The sequence below is a fragment of the Pseudophryne corroboree genome, chromosome 1 (genome assembly GCF_028390025.1).
Source record: "Pseudophryne corroboree isolate aPseCor3 chromosome 1, aPseCor3.hap2, whole genome shotgun sequence".
NCBI lineage: Eukaryota > Metazoa > Chordata > Amphibia > Anura > Myobatrachidae > Pseudophryne > Pseudophryne corroboree.
The window spans coordinates 468,052,979-468,075,668 of NC_086444.1; the positions used below are offsets into that span (position 1 = coordinate 468,052,979).

The window sequence follows — 22,690 nt, forward strand, 5'->3', positions numbered from 1 at the left end:
GGTCACTTCTCCTCTCGTTTCTCATGAATAGACCCCTAAGTGTTTAATACATGTGTGCTACACATAACAATGTTTAAGTGCAACTAGTGTACCATCTTTAAGGTGCAAATGTCTATTTTTTTTTTGTGCAACATTTGACCTGTTTTGCATTACACTAAATATGGTGCAATAGTTACAAATGAATGCTGGTATATGTAGTGCAGATTTATTAAACACTTTATGGGATTGCTTTTATAAAAGTCATGGAGTGCTGCCCTCTTCTTTTCTGGTCTGTGCCCACACAATGTTAGCCTGCGTTCCAGGTATCGACACCCACCTACTGTACCTCATTTTCAACACTGATGTTCTACAGCCTGCAGAATGTGATAATTCTGGTCACTGAATCATGCATTTAAGAATTGTATGCATTTTGTGTACAGTATACTTAAATGGGTGTTGTATAATTAACAGTCACTAAACAATGTTCATATTATGAAATACTGCGGTTTGTTACATTTATAAGATTTTAAAATTCCCTAACAAAAGAAAGTCAATTTATAATGTATATGTAAAAAAGATATATTTCAATGAGTGCTTCATTGGTACATTAGAATATATTATTTCTAAATGAACTAAATATCAATTATTTTATGTTATTCAGGTTGTCCCAACAACACTGATCATGAATGTATAAAACCTGTTGACAGTTTTTTTGGATGCATGAAATTAATTTATATTGGCTCTAAGTTGGTGGACCTAATTTCAGTACAGCAAAGTTTGCTTGGCAATTTTAGTGAGCTACAAATAGATTTATGTGGCATCATTGACAGGTAAGAATATATGTATTGTTACGAACCATACATAACCTGTTACATTCAATGTGACTCATACATTACGATGTGTTTTCATTTGTGTAATTTAAATGCTACTTTGTACTCTTGCTATTTTACTTAAACAGTTATATTTATATTCTTTTATTATACCGTACAGCACATTGATAAAGTACCAATATTTGGATTTCATAAAACTTTATTTTGGGATCTTATTCACACCCCCATCCCACTTCCACATACAGTGCTCAGCTCTTTCCCCTTTGCTGTGCTTTTCTAGATTACCGGGCAAACCTGTTTTTAGTTTAAAAAGGTTAGCAACAAAAAAGTTCTAGGGGGTAATTATGTTCTAATCATAGCATCAAATTTGTTAGCAGTTGGGAAAAATCATGGGCACTGCAGGGGGGGGGGGGCAGATATAACATGTGCAGAGAGAGTTAAGGGGGGTACTCACGGAGCGATATTCTAAGCAATCTGACTAGATTGCTTAGAATATCAGCATGATCGCTCCGTGTGTAGCCCCCTCAGCGATAGCGATGCGCGGCCCCGCACATCGCTATCGCTGCTGCTAGATTGGCCTGCATGCAGGCCAATCTAGCGGGTCGCTCACTTCACCCGCTGGGTGAAATGAGCGCCCCCCCCTGTCTCCCCCCGCACGCTCAGCACAGATCGCGCTGTGCTGAGCGGCAGGAGAGATGTGTGCTGAGCGGTTCGCTCAGCACACATCTCTCCTGCATCGGCCCGTGGCTTTAGATTTGAGTGGGATGTGTTATAACTGAAATCTAAATTGCAGTGTAAAAATAAAGCAGCCAGTATTTACCCTGCATAGAAACAAAATAACCCAACCTAAATCTAAATCTTTCTGCAAATGTTATATTTGCCACACTTGCAGTGCACATGGCGGGTAATTCTGAGTTGATATCAGCAGGAACTTTGTTAGCAGTGGGGCAAAACCATGTGCACTGCAGGTGTGGCAGATATAACATGTGCAGAGAGAGTTAGATTTGGGTGGGTTATATTGTTTCTGTGCAGGGTAAATACTGGCTGCTTTATTTTTACACTGCAATTTAGATTGCAGATTGAACACACCACACCCAAATCTAACTTTCTCTGCACATGTTATATCTGCCGCCCCTGCAGTGCACATGGTTTTGCCCAACTGCTAACAAATTTGCTGCTGCGATCAGGTCTGAATTACCCCCCTAGAGTGGACCGAAGGAAGATAATTCATGCTGCTTCCCTTGCATTAGTCACACCCTAAACTAGTGGCAAAACCTACTACACAGTCTTCCCTCATTCACCAGGCTGCATGTATAATGGTGGAAGAAGGAATGAGGGCTCTAAAATGCAGCTACATTTGGGATATTGTAACCCAGATGCAAATATTGTATAGGATTGAGTTACAGATGTATTGGAAGATGTGTAATTTTGGCACAATGAATGGTTAATATGGAGGATTGTTTAATAGATGATAAAGTTGTATTTGTAAGTAAGCATATACTGGGCCTAATTCAGATGTGATTGAATGTGCTATCACTGCTGCTCCTTCTGCAGCGCTGTATGGCGCGGCAGAAGGAGGCATCTTTTGCAAGCAGATGCCTCCTGCAGCAGTAGTTATCTAACTTGCATCCTAGGATGCAGCAGTGGATAACTGGACTCGCCATTGAGGCGGCTTGTGGCATCCATGGAGCCATGCAAGCTGCCCGTCGCAGAGGTCAGGAACTCTCTGTGCAACTACTGAGACCCCTGGCCACTTCAATGTCCCTAAACAGTAGCAACATGCCTCTGTTTGGAGAAATGTTGGCCATCGCCACTGCCTCCTCCCAATCCTAAAATGTCATCAGACTGACACTCACTGACAGTCTGATTCCGAACTGTGTCAGGGTCGCAGGACCCATTCGCGCACAGGCAGAATCGCTCCAGTGCATGTGCAAAGTACTGATCACAGCCCAACACGTGTTTTGTTGTTGAGGATTTTTGAGCTAATTTTATGTATATTTGGTGTGCTGATTTGAAATATAACATTAATTTTCACCTATCAGCTCTAATTTTTGAGATATAAACATTGTCTGATTTGTGTTACCCTATTTCATATTAGGCCTATGATTCACATAATAAAACACAAAACGTTAAAAAACATAGTCTAAAAATATTTTCTAGAATATTTTAGTGACATCAATAAAACATAGTAACATTACAGTAACACTATAGTGACTCAAACTTGTTCTTCAAAATAATAAAATGAAACCATAAATTAAAAGAAAATTAGTTTAGGAACCTTCTTTTGTGGTACATTCTTGAATGGACTTTGTTTGGACAGTCTCTTTGTAAGTTCCAACAGTAATCTGCCATCATATGTATATCCCACCTTCCCTGGTAGCATTGTTTTAATGTCCTGGTGAAATCTTTCATCTTGCTCTTCACTCCTATCACCCAAATTTTCTGGGAAATGGTCCAAGTGGCTGTGTAAGTAATGAACTTTTATACTCATGTTACATCCAAGGTCTCTGAAATTAATGACCTTGTTGTTTACTAGCTCAGCATAATTTTGAGCTTTGTGGTTGCCCAGAAAGTTTCTGATAACCAGGGCGAATTACATCCTGCTCAGCCTGAAGGTCGCCCAGATGGTGATGTGCCATGGCCTGGGCATGCGCAAAAGTATAACTGATAGAGAAAAACTGTTTTTGTATTTGGAATTAGCAGACCCAATATAACCAAAATCAATACTAGCATTCCAGACACCAAACCCCCCAAAAAAATTTGTTGGCCAATGACTCATTATTTTGCGGTGCAGGGTGCATCTCTAAAGTAGGGCTAAGACCGTTCTACTCTATACATTCCCCTGTAAATTAGATAATTGAGGATACATATAGGTATGCTACAGTATGTTGTACCAGGCTTTATGCTTATTTACTGTTTATGATGTAATATGTTTTAGTCAGAGACAAATTAAGTGGTGTGAGGCCTCACCTATGCACACTGCCAATGTGTCCAATCTGTCCACTCTCACTTGCCTCTGAATAGCAGCACAATGGCAGCAGGATATACAGTAGTACAAGTAGAGAGGAACTGCTGCTGCTGCTCCTTGGACCCTCTTCAGCCCAGCATACGCTGCTGTTGCTTAGCAGCAGTAGTCTCCTCTCTCCCTACCTGATGTGACACTGCCACTGCACTGTGGTAGTGGACAAGTAAGAAGTAATACAGAGGTGCACTGATCATTCCCCTGAAGCCACCTCTCGGGTTGGTGCTGAGTCTGACAAGAGGGTAGGGGTAGAGCCCCTGAATGCTTAATCCGGCACTGGTTTTAATGGCATTTAGCTTGTATTATTGGATGCAAAACTTTTAACTTTTTATATAGAATATGGTAAGCAATGCTCTAATACAGTGAGTTATATAATAACAGTGACTATATGGATTGTTTGTGAAATATATAAAGAAGTGTGTGAAATACTGTATGTAATAATGCAGGATTATACAGATGCATTTGTGTTTGTACAGTAGCATTATTACTGTGATAAGCATATGGTGCCCATAACATGCATTATGTGGAGGATTTTATGTTAATCTGTTTATGATAATATAGTTGAATTTGTTATAGTCTCTGTTGTGTTTTGAAACATTCTGCACTGTGTTTAAATGGAGTTTCTTGTGTGTCCATAATATGAAGTTTTGGCGCATTGCATTGTGGAGTGATTGTTCATATAGACATTTTGATTGTGAGATACAGTATACAGCAATTGCAGGGACAGGTAGATCAGATTATAAAATGGGATAGCTGGGAAGAATAGTTCTAATGGTGAGTTGAAATTTCAGCGATGTGAAGAAATGGTTGTAAGATGTGAATGCTTGATCAGGCAGATATGTTTGTGATCTTGTAATTGGGACAGTTTTTGAAATGTGATATTGAGTTTATTTATTCTGCTCTGATTTAACAGATGTTGTGTCATCTACATAGGCGTGTTCAGCACATTTTATTAGGGTGTGCACCGCCGGAGGGGAAAGTCTAGCACCGCCTATTGGGCGTGGCTAGCACCATTTTACAATTAGTGTAAGTGGGAGAGCATAAGAATGCAAAAATAAGGGGGGAGTCAATCCCAAAATGCAGGCATTGGCATGTGAACATGGTTCAGAGAGGGACTGAGGAAGGCAGGGCTAGGGGAGGAAGTCTAGCACTGCCAGCTCGACACATCTTTTGATGTGAGAGATGTGGCGGCGGGTGGCTTGTTTATTTAGTGACTGCTGCAGCTGCGGACCTGGCATGTGGGCAGGGCTGGGGCTCTGGATATATATTTGGAAAGCCACATCGATACCCACACATTATATATATATATATATATATATATATATATATATATATATAGAGTAAAGAATTACGTTCTAAAGCACCTACTAGTGCATACATACAAAGTGCAAAATGTGCTTAAGTAAACAAATATTTGGGGAATGGACTTAGCTTCTCAGTTGGCACCTTCGGTCGTCAGACCAACATATAATCAAGGTGTATATAAAAGAAAGGAGAAAATTTAGAGAACCTCGTGTGTAACGTCTTAACTCTGCATATTTGTTGAAAAGCAACAGATACTGTATAAAATCTAGGGAAAGCAATCCCAACCAACAAGGTTTTTCCTTTTTTCAAAAACACAGTTTTAATCTCAACAAATACATACTTAAAAACAAACAAATAATAATTAGCAGGTAATGGTAGGTAGCACACGTACAAGAGGTCACAAATATAAAAGGCTTATCTGTCCAGAGTGGCATTCCTGGATACAGCAAGAGTGCCAATGCATTTCGTCCTTAGTGTGGACTTCATCAAGGGACTTCATCACATCTTCCCATTGATGAAGTCCACACTAAGGACGAATCCCTAGATTTTACACAGTATCTGTTGCTTTTAATCAAATATGCAGAGTTAAGACATTACACACGATGGTTTCTATATTTTCTTCTTTATTTATATGCTGGTCTGATGACCAAAGATGTCAACTGAGCTAGGTCCATTCCCAAAATATTTGTTCACTTGAGCACATTTTGCACTTTGTACATATGCACTAGTAGGTGCTTTAGAACATAATTATTTACTATTTTATGCGTGTTTCACAAATACACTGTTTTTTAGCAGTCACCCATAGATATTAATGGTTAATTATTTCTTTGACACTTGTGCGCTTAGTTCCAAATTGTTTTTATATATATATATATATATATATATATATATATATATATATAAAATCTTAACATACAGATATACATATATATAAATTCACATACATTGACAAATCCAGATCCACATGAAATACATTGAAATAGACAGATCCACATGAAATACATTGAAATAGCAAGATCCACATAAAAAAGATTTTTATATAGCCAGAACCGCATAAAATACCGTACACTGAAAAAGCCAGATCCACATTTAAAAAGAAAATTGAAAAAGTCAGATCAACATAAAATTGATATTAAAAAGCCAGATCTTAGTGGAGGTAGGAAACACAGCAGAATACAAACACATGTTATGCATTAACATGTTTTGTGTCAGTCTTTGCCGTGAATAAAGTATAAACGTAAGTGTGACATTTGCAGTATATCATTAAGCAGCTCTACAGTAAAATAATTTATCATTACCAAATGAGTGATGCCACACCATCATCTCCTGCCTGCACCCCTCAGCCACACCATCATCTCCTCCCCACGACTCTCAGGCACACCATCATCTCCCCCTCCCCCGCATCTCTCAGCCACAGCATCACCCACCCCGTGTCTCTCAGCAACACCATCTCCTGCCAGCATCTCTCTGCCACACCATCTCCCATCTGCATCTCTCACCATCCCCCTCACTTTGTGTCTCTCAGCCTCCCCTCTTCAGTCTGTGCCTCTCAGCCTCCCACTCTTCATTCTGTATCTCTCAGCCTCCCACCCTTCGGTCTGTGCCTCTCAACCTCCCCCTCTTCACTTTGTGTCTCTCAACCTCCCACCCTTCACTCTGTGGTTCTCAGCCTGCCCCCATGTCCGTTTTTAGGAGAGGGCAAGCTGTGCAAGTGCATGGGGTGCCCATCATTTGCTTTGCCCTGCCCCCTACCTCCCATTGCACGGGGCACATTATAAACAAGAAATAGCACTGCCTGCCCCTCCCTTCACTCTGCGCTTCTCAGCTGGCTACGCCTTCCCTCTGTGCCCCCCCGGAAGAGCAGGCAAGTCTCCTGATTTTTTAGGGGCCCCCCTGCCTGGCCGCCCACTTACTGAGTAAAGTGGGCAGTCCGGGCAGTCGATGACGCGTTTTTTGCTGAATTGCGTCATCATAGCAACGCCCCCTGCTGTATAATGCCGGTAATCTCGGCATTACATAGTAGGGGGCATGGCTTAAATTATGTGCCGTGATAACTCCTCCCCTGTACTGCCTTCGCCGGCCTCTGTTCTGCCTCCACCCCGCCCCCTATCTGTGTCATAACCCTGCCCCGCCCCCCTGCTGAGCCGACCTGGCTGCTATCTCCCAGAGAGAGCAGCCAGGATGTCGGCATGTATGAATCATACATTGGAACTCAAAATACAGTTTAATTATTGGCAGTTATACAGCTTAATTGTTGAGAGTGTTCAATAACATTTCTTAAAACAAAAAATAAATCATATACAATACAGTACAAAAGTTTTAGGCAAATGTGGAAACTATGCTGCAAAGTAAGAATGCTTTCAAAAATAGAAGTGTTTATAGTTAATAGTTTTAAACTTTTAACCTCCTACACAGCTGTTTCTGTTTCAGTTAATGACTGTGTTTCAACCTACATATGAAAAAGAAGTTTCTTGTCACCTGTTTGGTATGACTGGATAATCATACACCTAACTATAATCCTACAAAATCCCTGACTTTGTGCAAATGTACCTAGAAGAGCTGATGCTGTTTTGCAGACAAAGGGTGGTCGCACCAAATATTGATTTGATTTAGATTTTCTTCTGTTCATTCACTTTGCATTTTTTTAATTGATTTATATAAACTATTAACACTTCTATTTTTGAAAGCATTCTTACTTTGCAGTATTTTTTCCACACCTGCCTAAAACTTTTGCACAGTATTGTATATCAAAATATATTACATCATGTAAGCTAAGAAAGGCAGTCAACAGGTATATATATATATATATATATATATATATATATATATATACATGTTGAGTATCCCTTATCCAAAATGCTTGGGACCAGAGGTATTTTGGATATGGGATTTTTCCGTATTTTGGAATAATTGCATACCATAATGAGATATCATGGTGATGGGACCTAAGTCTAAGCACAGAATGCATTTATGTTACATATACACCTTATACACACAGCCTGAAGGTCATTTTAGCCAATTTTAGCCAATATTTTTATAACTTTGTGCATTAAACAAAGTGTGTTTACATTCACACAATTCATTTATGTTTCATATACACCTTATACACACAGCCTGAAGGTCATTTAATACAATATTTTTAATAACTTTGTGTATTAAGCAAAATTTGTGTACATTGAGCCATCAGAAAACAAAGGTTTCACTAATTCACTCTCACTCAAAAAAGTCCGTATTTCGGAATATTCCGTATTTCGGAATATTTGGATATGGGATACTCAACCTGTATATATATATATATATATATATATATATATATATATGTACATAAACAATTAATTGAGCCTAATGAGTAAGGTCAAATTTTAAAAGTAGGACAATGCTCCCTCCTTTAACTGGGGAGGGGAGATTGGGTGACCACAAAGGTCGATCCTAGGTTTTACTGGGCACTAAATACAAATTTAAGAAGGGCCCCATAAAACAATGTGTCCATACTTCATCCACAGAAATACTCTTCACTTCAATTCCTTGGCACCATACCTTACTCACTATGATTTCCCTCACTTTCCATCACTCCCAGAGACTAGCGACTATGGTAATCATTCCGAGTTGATCGCTAGCTGCCGTTATTCGCTATGTAGCGATCAGTGAAAAAAACAGCTAATCTGCACATGCGTATGCACCGCAATGTGCACACGTGTCGTATGGATACGAAGTCCATTGTGGTTTTGCACTGGTTCTAGCGACGATTTCAATCACACAGCCGAACGCAAGGAGACTGACAGAAAGAGGGCGTTTGTGGATGTCAACGGACCATTTTCTGGGAGTGTTTGGAAAAATGCAGGCGTGGCCGGGCGTTTGCTGGGTGGGTATCTGACGTCATTAACGTGTCACTCCTCGCAGCAATCATCGCACAGGATAAGTAACTACAGGGCTGGTCTTGTTTTGCACAAAATGTGTTTGCAGGCGCTCTGCTGCACAAGCGTTCACACTCCTGCAAAGCAAAAATACACTCCCCCGTGGGCAGCGACTATGCGTTTGCATGGCTGCTAAATACTGCTAGTGAGCGATCAACTCGGAATGACCCCTATATTTATAAAGCAAGCCACTGCTTCTCAGTTTGCTGGAGCTGAAAAGTGAAAGCAGTACTAGCATTTAGTGTAAAGCAGGCTAGGCTTTATACTAAATGTGAATGCTGCTTTAAATTTTCTGCTCCAGCCAGCTGAGAAGCTTTAAAAAGCCTATGCTTCATAAATATAGCCCCATGCCTCACCCATTGCAATACCCTCATCCATAATCTCTCCTTGACACCATGACTTACACACTGTAAGTACCTCTGATTTGCACTACTTCCTGACTCCATACTACACCCACAGAATTACCGTATCCAAAATATCACAGAAAAAGAAACACCATTGTACAACATTTTTATTTCTTAAATGAAAAAGTTCTAACTCTCAATGGCACTGTTGCTATTCATTCCTCCTTCCACCTGTTGTATTTCTCTGAGGCTTTTTTCAGCTTGAGGCTGTTGCTGTATTCCAACACTAGCCTGGGAGAAAGGAGTAGGCCATTCTACAGCGGTAGTTTCCAAAAAGGAAAAAAAAATGGTGCAAATATAAATATACATGTATGCAAATATGTGTTAATAGAATGTGTATTGTGATTGCAAAAGTAATGTTAGTATAAAGGCTATCTATCCAAATATATAAACCTAAAAAAAACATATAGAGAAGGTAAATGGGGTCTGTAGCTAAGAAAGACAATTGACGTATAATAGTAATGGCCAATTATCTATTCTGAAAACAGACCGCATTTACCCTGTCTATAAAATTCTTTGAGGTTTATGTATTTTTATAACCTTTACCACACTATTACCATCATAATATATACTCTGCTTAGCTAATTCTTTCTATTTGTATTTTTTCTGTCTCATCCTTCCATGTCTGATGAAGCACATTAAAGAACATACAAATGGGGGACTGACTAGCATAATACCTCCCCTCTATATGTATTCAGCTAAGCATACTGTAAATGTCTCCAACTATTTGCTCTGTACAGGGGCACTTTAAGAGAGGAGGAGGCTCATGTTCAGCCTCCTCCATTCGGCCCCCCTCCTCTCTGCCCCGAGCGCTGTAGAGTCTGAGCACTAGAAGGCTGCTCAGTGGAAAGTTATCAAAAAGACCAGTTTTTTGGAAGTGATCATTTTCTCATGGTGGCATAATGAATCATGAAAAAATTGTATGAGAATGCAATGAGAATTGAAAACTAAAAATTCTCATTGCACAATTTTTTCAAGGTGAATATGCCCCAAAGGTCTAGTTTTGGGACCATTAGTTTGCCACTTTTCCTTGTGCTTCTTTTATAGATCTGGCATGGCCTCCAGCAATTTTTCCTACTCCTTGCTATCGCAAAGGAGTTTGGTAAGTACCCCAGTGGTAACCTGGCCAAACCCCACACCAGAAAGCCTTCTTCCTTAAAGAGTATGATATGAATGCATTCATGTTACACTGGCCCCTCATTGCACCAAGTGGCCAGCTATGGGACCCTGGACAGAAGGGAGGCATCTAATATGGGGCTGGTGCGAGTTTGTACTGACAGTGATGATGGGTATCAAATCTGTTAAACAATAGGGGCATTCAGGGCACAGAGATGCGTACAACTAGGCATCTAAATGAACAGATGCATGTAGCTCTGGGTATACTGTACAATGCAATGTTCTAGTATATTGGTGACAAGTTTATGATACTATTTTTTATTAAAGTGTAATAGGATATATTCCAATAATATTATTAGTATTAGTTGAAACTGACATAAGACACAAGAGATCAATTGGTAAGGAAATTTTGCTTTAACAGAGACTTCTATAACTACTACTACTACTACTACTACTACTACTAATAATAATAATAATAATAATAATAACAATAATAATAATAATAATAATAATAATAATACCTTTATTTATATAGCGTTCTTTCTCCAACAGGACTCAAGGCACTTTACATATATCAAAAACAATGCACATAATACAGTTTAGAAGATTTAAGTATTTCAGCAATGGACAAGCCACATAGACATAAAAAAGAAAACCTAGACAGCACAATAAGCATAATGCAGGATTTGTGTAGGCATTTTGGCCAGTAACTTCCACAGGTTGTGTTTTCCACCCTCACAAAGTACAAGATGAGTCAGCCGTCATGGGTGCACTGTGTAGGATTACCAAAATGGGGTGATAGCAGCGTCCTAATGCTCAGAGTAGGGTCGCAACAAAAATGCCAGGTCCATGTATTCTTCATACTATCCACAAGTGTACTAGATCAGGCAGCCATTTTGGGTGTACTATGAAGGTTACACTGTGGGAGGTCAGCCATACAAGGAACCAGTGCATATATGGGTAAACTGACACTTGTGTACTAGTATGATATACCCTGTATGGAAAGATCCATGTGAAGTACATCCTGCCCAATGAGAAACCATCAGAGGCCACCATCTGGGGTGCACTGCATAGGCTGCTGCTGGTGGGGTGTACAATCAGTGGAGGTGCAAATTACAGGAATAGCACATGGTGGGACTGAAGTATGCTGTAAAAAAAAAAGAACATGGTACAGTAAGAACACATCTGCAGGTAACTAACGGAAGAGGAAATATTGGGATAACGTATTATTTTGATAAACTTATAAATGTCCTGGTCTCATGGGAGCAGTTTGGGGGAGGGGGGGAAGGGGGTTATGAGAAGGTGGGGAGCACACTTATGTTTAATGGAAATGTCCCTAGCTGAGCCTGGTCCTGGTGCTTCCCGCCCACAACTCCCTGCTCACCTTGTGGGGTAGACCTAGGGGCAGTCCTGATGTGTTCAGCAGGAGGAGTAGTAGGCATGATCCTGATGTTCTCATTGCAAAGGTGAGTAGAGGCCACATAATGATCCTGAGCTACAGTGTTTGCTAAACTTGTTTCATTTTATATTCTAGAGTAGTCCAAATACAGTTCAAACTCTGGTTCTAGCTGTATCCTTGAAATGACAAATTAACAAATGCAAGGCCCTGACTCATATTTCATACCAAACAAAAATGTGTAGAATAAATAAGTACATATACCTGTAGTACAGACAGCTTCAATGCAATGAATAACTAGATTCATATTAAAACAGGCCAAGACCGTTTAAGCCACTTGTTATTTTAGAAAATCACTCCACATGCACATACATTTATAGATGCTATCTTGCAGATTAAGTAGTGTTTGCTGAGTACACAGACCATCAGAGGCACAGCAAATATGGCAGCTATTGATAACTGCTACAGTATGTAATTCTGGTGGACAAAATCGATTATGTCCAAGCAGAGAATACATTTCATTAAGGGATTCTACTGTAGTTCATGACTCCATATGTAACTAAGATGGCGTTATGAAAGACATCAGCTGTTCAAACACAACTCTCTAAGAGCTCTATTTAGTAAACATAAAAAACCTCTCTTCACCAGGATTTCAGCTGGAAAAAATAAATTTTTGTAACTTCTTCATATGTATGTAAAAGGAAACGGCAGTGAAATTGATTATTTCACTCAGTTTTCTCTTCTTTTAGTGATGCAACCCCCATAGGTTTCAATGGAGATTGATCAGCTATAGTATGGTATTTACAGTATATAGAATATAAACTTTTCTTTTTTTCAAGCTTTTCTCCAAAAGTTAGTATCATTTTTATATTGTATTATCAGGGAGAAAGCACATGATGTGCAGGCAGATAAAAAAAAATGGGGAAAAAAAGATTTGTAAGTGTAATACGCATTCACAAACACAAAGGTGGAGGCACGATGTGTTAAGTATGCACATGTGTCTGAGTTGCATTGCATATGCGTACCAATTCTAACTGCCGGTGGATGCAGAATGAATTTGGATATAGGGAGATCCAATTTTGGTAGGAATTCTCAGAGGTTGGCTAGTAAGATGTAGGTATAATGCGGCCAGTGATTGCTTTCAAAAATGCAGTTGCAATCAGGGGCAGATTTAGGGGTTAGGGTGCCCCTAAGCACAACAGTAAAGGTCGCCCCCCTGCCTTACTAATTTTATTATTTTTATTGATTAGTTTTAAGCCCTCATTTGATGATAGCCAGTTTAATAGAATAATTTAAAAATGTAAAAAAAAAATATGTATACAAGTGGTACAGCTTACAGGGGCTGTATGTGCATATCCTAACCACTTACATTCCATTTAAGATGGCATATGATACAGTACAGTGGAAATATTTTGCCGTTTTGGGCTGACAGTACCAACACAAGCATCCAAGTGCTACCCCCACCAATTGTCACCCCTAGGCACGTGCCTCATGTGAAATTCGCCCTGGTTGTACTGGCATCAGCAGCCATGTTCTGATGGACAGTATGCACTTCCATATGGCTGCTCTAGTGTCTGTTTGTGCAACCTATGGTATGTCTTTGTATGTACAAAGGGGACTCACCATGCTGCCTGTGGAAAGCAACTCATTAGCATAAAGTTGCAGTTGGGGTCTGGCAAAAGACGCAGAGCTCCAAATTGCCTTTTTTTCCTCACAGTATTCAAAGGGGCTATGTGACTGTGTGACGTGCTTGCTAATATTTACATTTGTCATTAAAATTAGTCCTCCACCATTTTATTGATACTTATTATATCAGATTGTGTCATGGTAGAGGTGTAAATAATTGTGGACAATTCTTTTAAGTCTGACCAGATGATCATCACCTTGGAAAAGGTCAGATTTTCCTGGCAGATTTGCAATAGAATGACACAGGAGATATTGGGGGTCATTCTGACCTTATCACACGCTGCCATTTTTCGCAGTGCAGTGATTAGGTCACTACTGCACATGCGTATGCACCGCAATGCGCAGGCACGTCATACGGGTACAAAGTGGATCATTGCTGGGCAATGGATTTAACAAAGAATCCATTCGCACAGCCGATCTCAAGAAGATTGACAGGAAAAAGGCGTTTATGGGTGTCAACTGACCGTTTTCAGGGAGTGGTTGAAAAAATGCAGGCATGTTCAAGCGTTTGCAGGGCGGGTATATACAAGATGGCAGATTTGCACCCCTTCTAGGATCACTTATAATTACTGGAAATTATGTATTGTTCTACCGTCCGTCAATACAAATGTCAATACAAATGTCACAACTTTCTTCCAGTTCGGATATCCCTTGTTGGTTAGTCTCTTATTTTAACAAATGGTGGGAAATGATAGTATGATACAGTATCTAGTGCAGTGCCCAATGAACCAGTATCTAGTTGAAATCCACCATCAAAACTGATCCCTGATGAATACAATGCCAAAGGAGTGAAATCCACCACAGATTTTAAATGGAGTATGCGTACCGGATGAAGTGGGTGTCAATAGATGCCCACCCTTCAGTGTATATAGTAGGTCAAATCCTCTTCAGACTGGTGCTCAATCTTCCTTCATTTCCTCAAAAAAAAAGGATGGGGATAATAGTGCAGTACCGTTATTATGCTATTGATAGTGGTAGCTTGATGGAGAAAGCCCAAGCAAAATATAACACAATTTGATTCTCGGATAAATGTGGGTCAATATCCTCCACTAATACAGAAATATGCATACCAGATATTGTGGGGTGTCATCAGTAGCCCACCCATCTGCGTTTGAAGGTGGCTCACTCCTCTTTAGGCTATAGCTTTCCCCATATCCATTATCCTCAAACAAAGCAGACATTGGGATAATAGTGCAATACAGTTTATTAAGCAAAAAATTTTCATATAGCTCCAAATACAATACAAACATATAAATTTAAGAAATATAGTCCACCACAATTCTCTATGTAGAACCTGCATACCAATTGAAGTGGGGTGTCAATAGTAGCCCACCCATCAGTGTATTTTTACTAAGGTACCTCCCGGGATATCAGCACCCTTTCACCGCTGTCGGGGCGTTCCTTTCACCGTATCAAATGTGCCGCAGTCTGCCACCATATGCAGGGCGGGTGTCTGATGTCAATTCCTGGACCGGACAGGCTGAAGTGATCACAGTGGCTGAGTAAGTTCAGACCTACTCAGAAACCACACAAACTATTTTTGTAGTGCTCGGCAGCACAGGCGTTTGCACACTTGCAAAGCTAAAATACACTCCCCAGTGGGTGGCGACTATGCATTTGCACGGCTGCAAAAAGTAGCTAGCGAGCGATCAACTTGGAATGACCCCCATTGTTGTGCCATGTGCTACTTGAGCTGGCAACTTGCTCGCCAGGAAATCTTTGCATCTCTTAAGAGCTATGTCATTTGGAAAGATAGATGTTGCATAGGACTAAAACCTACTGTAGAATCTAGCATGGTTACAAAAATGTAATGATCCAATTTCAAGATGTTGTTTTTTTGCAAAATGAAAAAATCACTTTATTCTACATGTCCAACATACTCAGTGGAATCACTTATTTCGATCTCTTCCTTCACCTTCTCTAGCTGCTTTTCCAGTAGTGTTTTAGTATGCAGTGTGTGTGAGACCAACACACACATACTGTACACCAACAATGATGCCTGCACTTGCCCTTCCCAGGCTCCTACTCCTGTCTTCAGCTACCTACTGCTAAAAATTTCAAAGCTATAGTATGCTATGATTCATGGAGAAGTTTTCCAAAGTAAGCAATCTATCTTTTATCTAGTGTCAGCTATGAAATGAGAGGTGCTATAGTCAACTTCTCCATTTTATTTCTGTCAAAGGTTTTATACTTCTCCCCCTTAGGCCTTTTAGTTTTAACTTCTCCTAGGTGACAGTATGGGGGCTATGGGAATCCTGACTTGGTTAGGATAGGGAGAAAAGTGGTAAAAAATGCATAAAGATAAGCATTTGTGGGCTTATATATATTTTTAGCAAGGTTTTGCCCATTAAAAATAATTTCACATTGTTTATCCCTGATTTATCACATCTATATACAGTAACCATGCTTGTTTTCTGGGATAAACAATGGCCAAGTTCCAGAAGTCAGCTAGTGCACCTCCATTAACGATTGCTGACAGTGTGGTATTGCTAGTTGACTCCTTAAAGTTTCTAGGGACCACAATCTCCCGGGACCTTAAATGGGGGTCCAATGCTGATGCCACTGTCGGGAAAGCGTAGCAGAGGTTGTTCTTCCTCAGGCAACTAAGGAAGTTCAACATCCCACAGAAGCTTCTGCTCCTCTTCTACTCCGCGATTGTGGAGTCGGTACTGTGCTCCTTGATACTGGTATGGTACAGCTCTGCCAGTGCGAGGGACAGATGCAGGCTCCAAGATGTGGTCAGAACCACAGAGAAGATCATCGGGCCGACCTTCCCTCAGTCCAGGACCTGTACCTGTCCAGAGCTAAAAAGCAAGCAACGAAGATACTAAATGACCAGCTACATACCCGGCCACAGCATGTTTAACTTGCTTCCTTCAGGCAGGCGTTACAGGGCCGTCCCCGCCAGGTCCACCAGAAGCCTCAAAAGTTTCTTTTCCCAAGTGGTCCACTTATTGAACTCCTGAACATTGACTGACTAGACGTACATGTAACTAACTTGTATCCCTATGGTATGCCTATCTCTATTACTTTACTTGCCCCTCACCTGCTTATCTGTTACCTACTTGGCTGTTGTATAGCAAACCGAAGACAAATTCCTAGTATACGCAAGTATACCTGGCCAATAAAGCTGATTCTGATCTTTCTTTGCTCTAACACCCTCCTGAGCCTTGGCCAACATTCCGGGGGATCATATCATACATCCCATTAAGAACCTTTGCAATCTGGTGGACCATTGTGCAATAGGTAGCATCTATCCTTGTGTATCAATGCCTATTTCCCTATAGATTATAGGCTTGTCAGCAGGGCCTTTGACCTTTATGCCTCTCTGCTTTTGACTAGTTTTGTGCTGTTACTGTTGTTCTGATTGTAAAGTGTAATGGAATATGCTGCGCTATATAAGAAACTGTTAATAAGACTTCTAGAGGGTGCTAGATAAATAAGAAGTAGAATCTGATTGGTTGCTATGGGCAAAATCCCATCTTAAATAGAGCTCCCATCTTAGTAAATTTACCCCTAAGTTTTTCAGTAATTGGCAAATTTTGCCAGACCTAAGTACTGATTGAAAAAAATGGGGACTGCAGTGTTAGTTTGCCTAATGCAGGGGATTTCTCCTGCGTTCAGTCTTTTTTAAATAAGCTAAATATATAGACTTTTTTTCTGGAGGAGTTAGGTAAAGAAATAAATCCATTAATATGAAAGTAAAGTTTAATGTATATTTATGGTTGGTGAATAATTTGTGTAGCATGATTTAGTTAGACAACCTGGGTGGCATTTAACATACTATATTTTACCTTACCAGAAGCAAAGTGGGAATTGCTTTTTTTTTAATTGTTGAAAGCAATGCAATAATTTTTAATTAGAAAATGATAACATGGACAGCATGTAGGCATGGGGCATATTTACTATACCTTCAGCATATTCTGCCAACGTTATGTTGATTATGGACATTACACCACAATTCCAACTCCTTACTGAGCTAACACCAAACTCAAGCAAGTGTTAGCAGCTTAAATCCAAGGGGCACTATTCTAGTGTAACATTTAAACAGACTACTACATTATAAAATGCAGCCACAATAATGGGGAGATCTATCAGAGATAAAGTGGTAAAGTTTCCCATAGCAACCAGTCAACTTGTTATTTTATATACTGTGCTTTATTAAATGATGCACTAGCTAGAAGCTGATTGGTATGGGCAACTTCTTCACTTTATCTCTTTTGAAGGTTTGATACATCCTTCTTAAGTGGGATATATTTGTCCAATGCGCAGCTGTAAGGAAGAACACATAAAATATTGCACAGTGTTGGGGATTAGGAGGTTACAGACTGTGAGGTGACAAGTGGCAGAAGCTGTTATTACAGCTTGTCTTTGAGGAACTTACTTTATATTCTTTAAATAATTTTTGCCACCACTGAAAGGAAGATCAGACAAGGACTACATAATGGACAAGGGATGCTATTTATCAAGTGTAGCTGATACAGTGGTTATAACCTTGCTATATGAAATAAGAGTATCCTGCAGTAAAACAGATAATTAGGGAACGTTATATAAATGGAGAGGATATAGAGAGTAACTAGCTAAACTTTACAGTAGAGAGGGCGAACAGGTGGGTTTAGTTGATGGAAATGTGCTTAGTAGAAGTAATGCTTAGGAAAAGGAAAAGATACTAACAGAGAAATATAAATAAATGACAGATAACAAGGAAAGCATAATGTATGAGGTAGAAAGGGTTAGCGATAGATTTGCGATTGAAACAGCCATACTATAAAAACAGGAGGCATTTGATATGCCAGCTATCGGGATCCCGGCGCTCAGTATACCAGTGCCGGAATCCCGACAGCCTGCATACCGACAACTATTCTCCCTCTTGGGGGTTCAACGACCCCCTGGAGGGAGAATAAATAGCGTGGCACGCATAGCGCACCACCGTGCCCACAGCGTGGCAAACACAGCGAACAAGGGGCTCTTCTGCACTTGCCCCGCTGCTGGCATACTGGCGGTCGGGATCTTGGCGCTGGTATGCTGGGTGTAACGTACTACTCCCAGACAAAGAACAGTTGAAAAGCACATGGGATGGAGACACAGAGTAGTACAGCTTCTACTGTATGTAAAAATTTAATTAGTTAATTTAAGACTGTTATATATTGAAAAACAATAAAATAAAAGGCTCCTGTATACTTTTTTCTAATAAAGACAAGTTTCACATCTATTTTTATGTCCTCATAGTTATAGCATTCCCAAAAGATATTTCAATACATATGTACAGTATGTACTATATAATATCTCACATTATGAAAAGTACTCATTAAATAGTATAATATGCAGCCCCAGTGCCTTCAGTTTTTTGCAATTCCCAATAGTTTCCCAATTAATAACATGTTCACATTATTACAGTACATCATCTCTTGGACTTTAATGGCACTAATTAAATCAAAGCAAACATTGCCCAAGTAATACATCTAGGACTAGATAATAGTTTGTTGAATAAATGAATCACATTACTAGGGATATTGTTAAAAGCTTAATAGTCTGTGTATAAGAATAAAAAAAAATCAAAATCATAAATGTTTTTGCTTTCCAGTTATAGAATATATCATTTAGATTAAATAACTATCAATAACAATTATTTTTTACATTTATCGGAAGCTTAGACTAATCATCCCATTTTAACAAAAGCTCTCCACTACTAGCCTTGGGCATAGTGGCACTGTTGCAGATTCTAAAGTTGCCAGATCTCCAACTTGGGAATACTGTAGAGACCAGCAACATAGCTAAGGAATTTTTACAACATTCTCCTGAATTTAAATTTGTTGGAGTCTCATTTACAGTATATCCTAAATAATTAGAGACAGTGATCAACTGTTCTGTCTTTCTTTTATATCCTTTATTTTATTTTCAGTATTTCTGGGCATATAAAAAATACATTAATATGAATTCAGCCTTTTATTCCACAGGAAGTTACTGTAGATGAAGCCATATGAACACTTAATAACATAATAGCTTATCTCACACAAAAATTTGTCCCTTGTAATAATATAATAAAGAACAGGATGGAGGCATCTGAAGTGCCAAATTTCCTACTATGCCAATATAAATAATCAAATAAATAAAGACATGATTTAATGCCTGATTTATGTTTGTAAGTAAAGCAAAACAAGCAATTAACGTTGTATCTGGAACAAACCGTGTTGTCATGCAAGGAGAGCAAATAAATTAATATTTTTTCTGTGCATTTTTCTGTGTAAATACTGGCTGCTTTTGCGTGTAGTCCACAAATGTTAGACAGCTTTATTTTTATACTGCAAATTAAATTTCAGTTTGTAAACACCCCTCCCAAATCTAAATCTTTCTGCACATGTTACATCTGCCCCACCTGCAGTGCAAAATGGTTAGGCTCAGTTGCTTGCTTACAAACATGACTTAGGCTCTTAGTCCTTAAGATAAATTAAAGAATTATATATATATATATATATATATATATATATACAGTATATATATATATATATATAAATCTCTGAGGAGCGCTATTATTAAATGGACATTCCAATATTTATGCATATGAACTGAGGATTTTAGTACCTTTTTAAACACATACAGCCATACAGTCCCTCACTTGTGATCTGATTGTGTTCTCCACCCCTCGGTCACTCCGTGTTCCCCCACTGCCCCCGTCAATGTTCCCCATCGTGACGCCAGTGCCTCCACGATGACCTCAGCGTCCAGAACCAAAATGCAGGGAAACATAGTGGGGACACTGCAGACGGTTCCTACATCTGTCTCCACAGTGCAGTGTATGTATAGCGAGTCATGTTAACATAGAATCACAGCCACTTCCGGCACCCGGGAACCATCTGCAGTGTCCCCACTATGTTTCCCTGCATTTTGGTTCCGGACGCTAACATCATCGTGGAGTCGCCGGTGCCACGGCGGGAAACATTGATGGGGGCAGCAGGGGAACACAGAGTGACCGAGGGGTGGAGAACGCAATCAGATCACAGGTGAGGAACTTAGATGTGTTGCTATTTAAATGCTCTATTTACCATTATGCAGTGTACACAGAGCCGTCTTTTCATATGGGCTCAATGGGCTCTTCCCCAAGGGCCCCATAAGTATAAGCTGAGGGTCCCCTCATTGCAGGGGTACCAGATTTTTGAAAATCGTCCCTGGGAAACCAGAGATATCTGACTTGAAAGCAGTGGTCCCCATCCAAGCCTGTTAATTGCTCTTTCCATCCAGATATCTCAGGTTCTGTCTGACTTAGAGTTTTTCTGAGGGTATAATCCTAAAGCTGGGACTCTTCCCTTTTTGTGGATACTGGCACCTTGTCTCTACTATGCCGAGAACCAGAGATATCAGCCTTCCAGCAGCTGGTCCCTGCTCCAGCTCCACACACATGGTATGCAGTTTTATATATTCATTGGTGGATTGCTATGGCTGCTGAACTCTGATCCCCAAGTCCCCAGAACATCCTAAAAGGTGGGACTCTCTAGTTTTTAATCCCATTCAAAGCTAAGATATATATTTTCAGGAACTTGAGATATCTGCAGTCAAGCAAGCTACCCTCCCACTGGAAAATGATAAATATTAAGCCCACTCCACTATCCACCCCTCCCCTATGTATTAAACACCCCTTATCACCCTCGAACTCATGTACCAGGGCTTCTTCATTCAGCCCAGTGCCCCCTTCTACAGTTTAGTCCCATCAGTGCAGTAAAGGAGTAATTACCAAAAATTACTGCTCCAGGTCCTACATGCTGAGCGGAAGATAGAACACCCCCTACCGCACGCGGGACATCAAAACTGCCGCTTATAGCAACCCCCACTGCTACCACTGGAGGATGGGTAGCAGGCCCAGTGCATTTCTGTGCCCAGGGGCCTACACTGCTGTTAAGACGGCCCTGAGTGTACATCCTTTGAGAAAGGTGCACGAGCACCGAAACAGCTGTCAGGGGTACCGGAGGAATGTCTCCTGAGTGGTAACATGCTGATACATGCTGCTACTTTGAATATTTAACCTTTACATTGTTTTGAGCACTGTTGGAAGCACTTTAATATGATGGAATAAATTGCCTTTTATGATTCTATCGGTTGTGCTGATCCCTTCTACTTACTCAGCGTTGCTGGATGTGAGGGTGAGGATTTGATATATATATATATATATACACACACACACACACACACACACACACACACACACACAAACACACGGCATAGCACAGCCCCTGTGCAGTCTGGACTGGGTAGTGGTGGAGGGGTTGTTCTGGAATTAGGTTTGATACTCATTTTACACATCCATGATGCAGATTGGTAGTGAATCACATCTGTAGGCTTCACACACACAAACCTGATTAATGTAAAACAAGTTATTTCAATGACTTAGTTTTGTGGAATTTTTGTGATGTTTATTTAGAAAATGGTTGTAGTATAGGTTTAGGAAATTAGACTGATTTTGCTGCACTCCACTAATACAGTTAGAATTAGTCATTTTCTCGAAAGAATGTAATAGAAATGGTGAGTACAGCAAGTGGCACTTGTATACTTGCATATATATAATTGTTTTAATAAATGGATATTTCAGATATTTAATTTTCATCTTTAAATCAATGGAAGTTAATAAATAATCCCAGGAATCCCTATTCACTAGTTAAAAGTTAAGATATTTCAGGTAGATTTCTTCATGAAACTTATTTCACTTTAACTTGTCTGTCATTGGATTGGGAAGTTGAAGTTTGCAAAAAAGAACTATTCCGAAGCTTACTTTTTTTGGACTATGTAATTATCTCATCGAGTGGAAACATGTATCTTTCCCCATCTGACACTTTATACTATTCACATAAATCAGTTGGAATCATGTGAAAATTCTCTGTTGCATCTTAAAAATAAAATATAAGAAAAACGTTGTCATACTGTAGCCTGTTCTTTTTGTCCAAGTCTGTTGTTACGTATTGCTGTTTTGGAAAATCTTGCTCATGTTTTGAAAGGAGAACTGGTGTTTAAATTCTCAAATCCAGATGGTATTTTTCTTTTTCAGTTGT

General features: G+C 39.8%; 1 protein-coding gene across 1 annotated transcript in view; it reads left to right on the forward strand.

Annotated features, from left to right (window-relative positions):
- The window catches only part of CNTNAP4 (contactin associated protein family member 4), a 438,669-nt gene that overhangs the window by 266,248 nt on the left and 149,731 nt on the right, over nucleotides 1–22,690 (forward strand). The window contains exon 10 of the mRNA XM_063913709.1: nucleotides 641–809. Within this exon, the coding sequence (XP_063769779.1) occupies nucleotides 641–809 (169 nt within the window). The remainder of the gene's footprint in view (nucleotides 1–640; nucleotides 810–22,690) is intronic.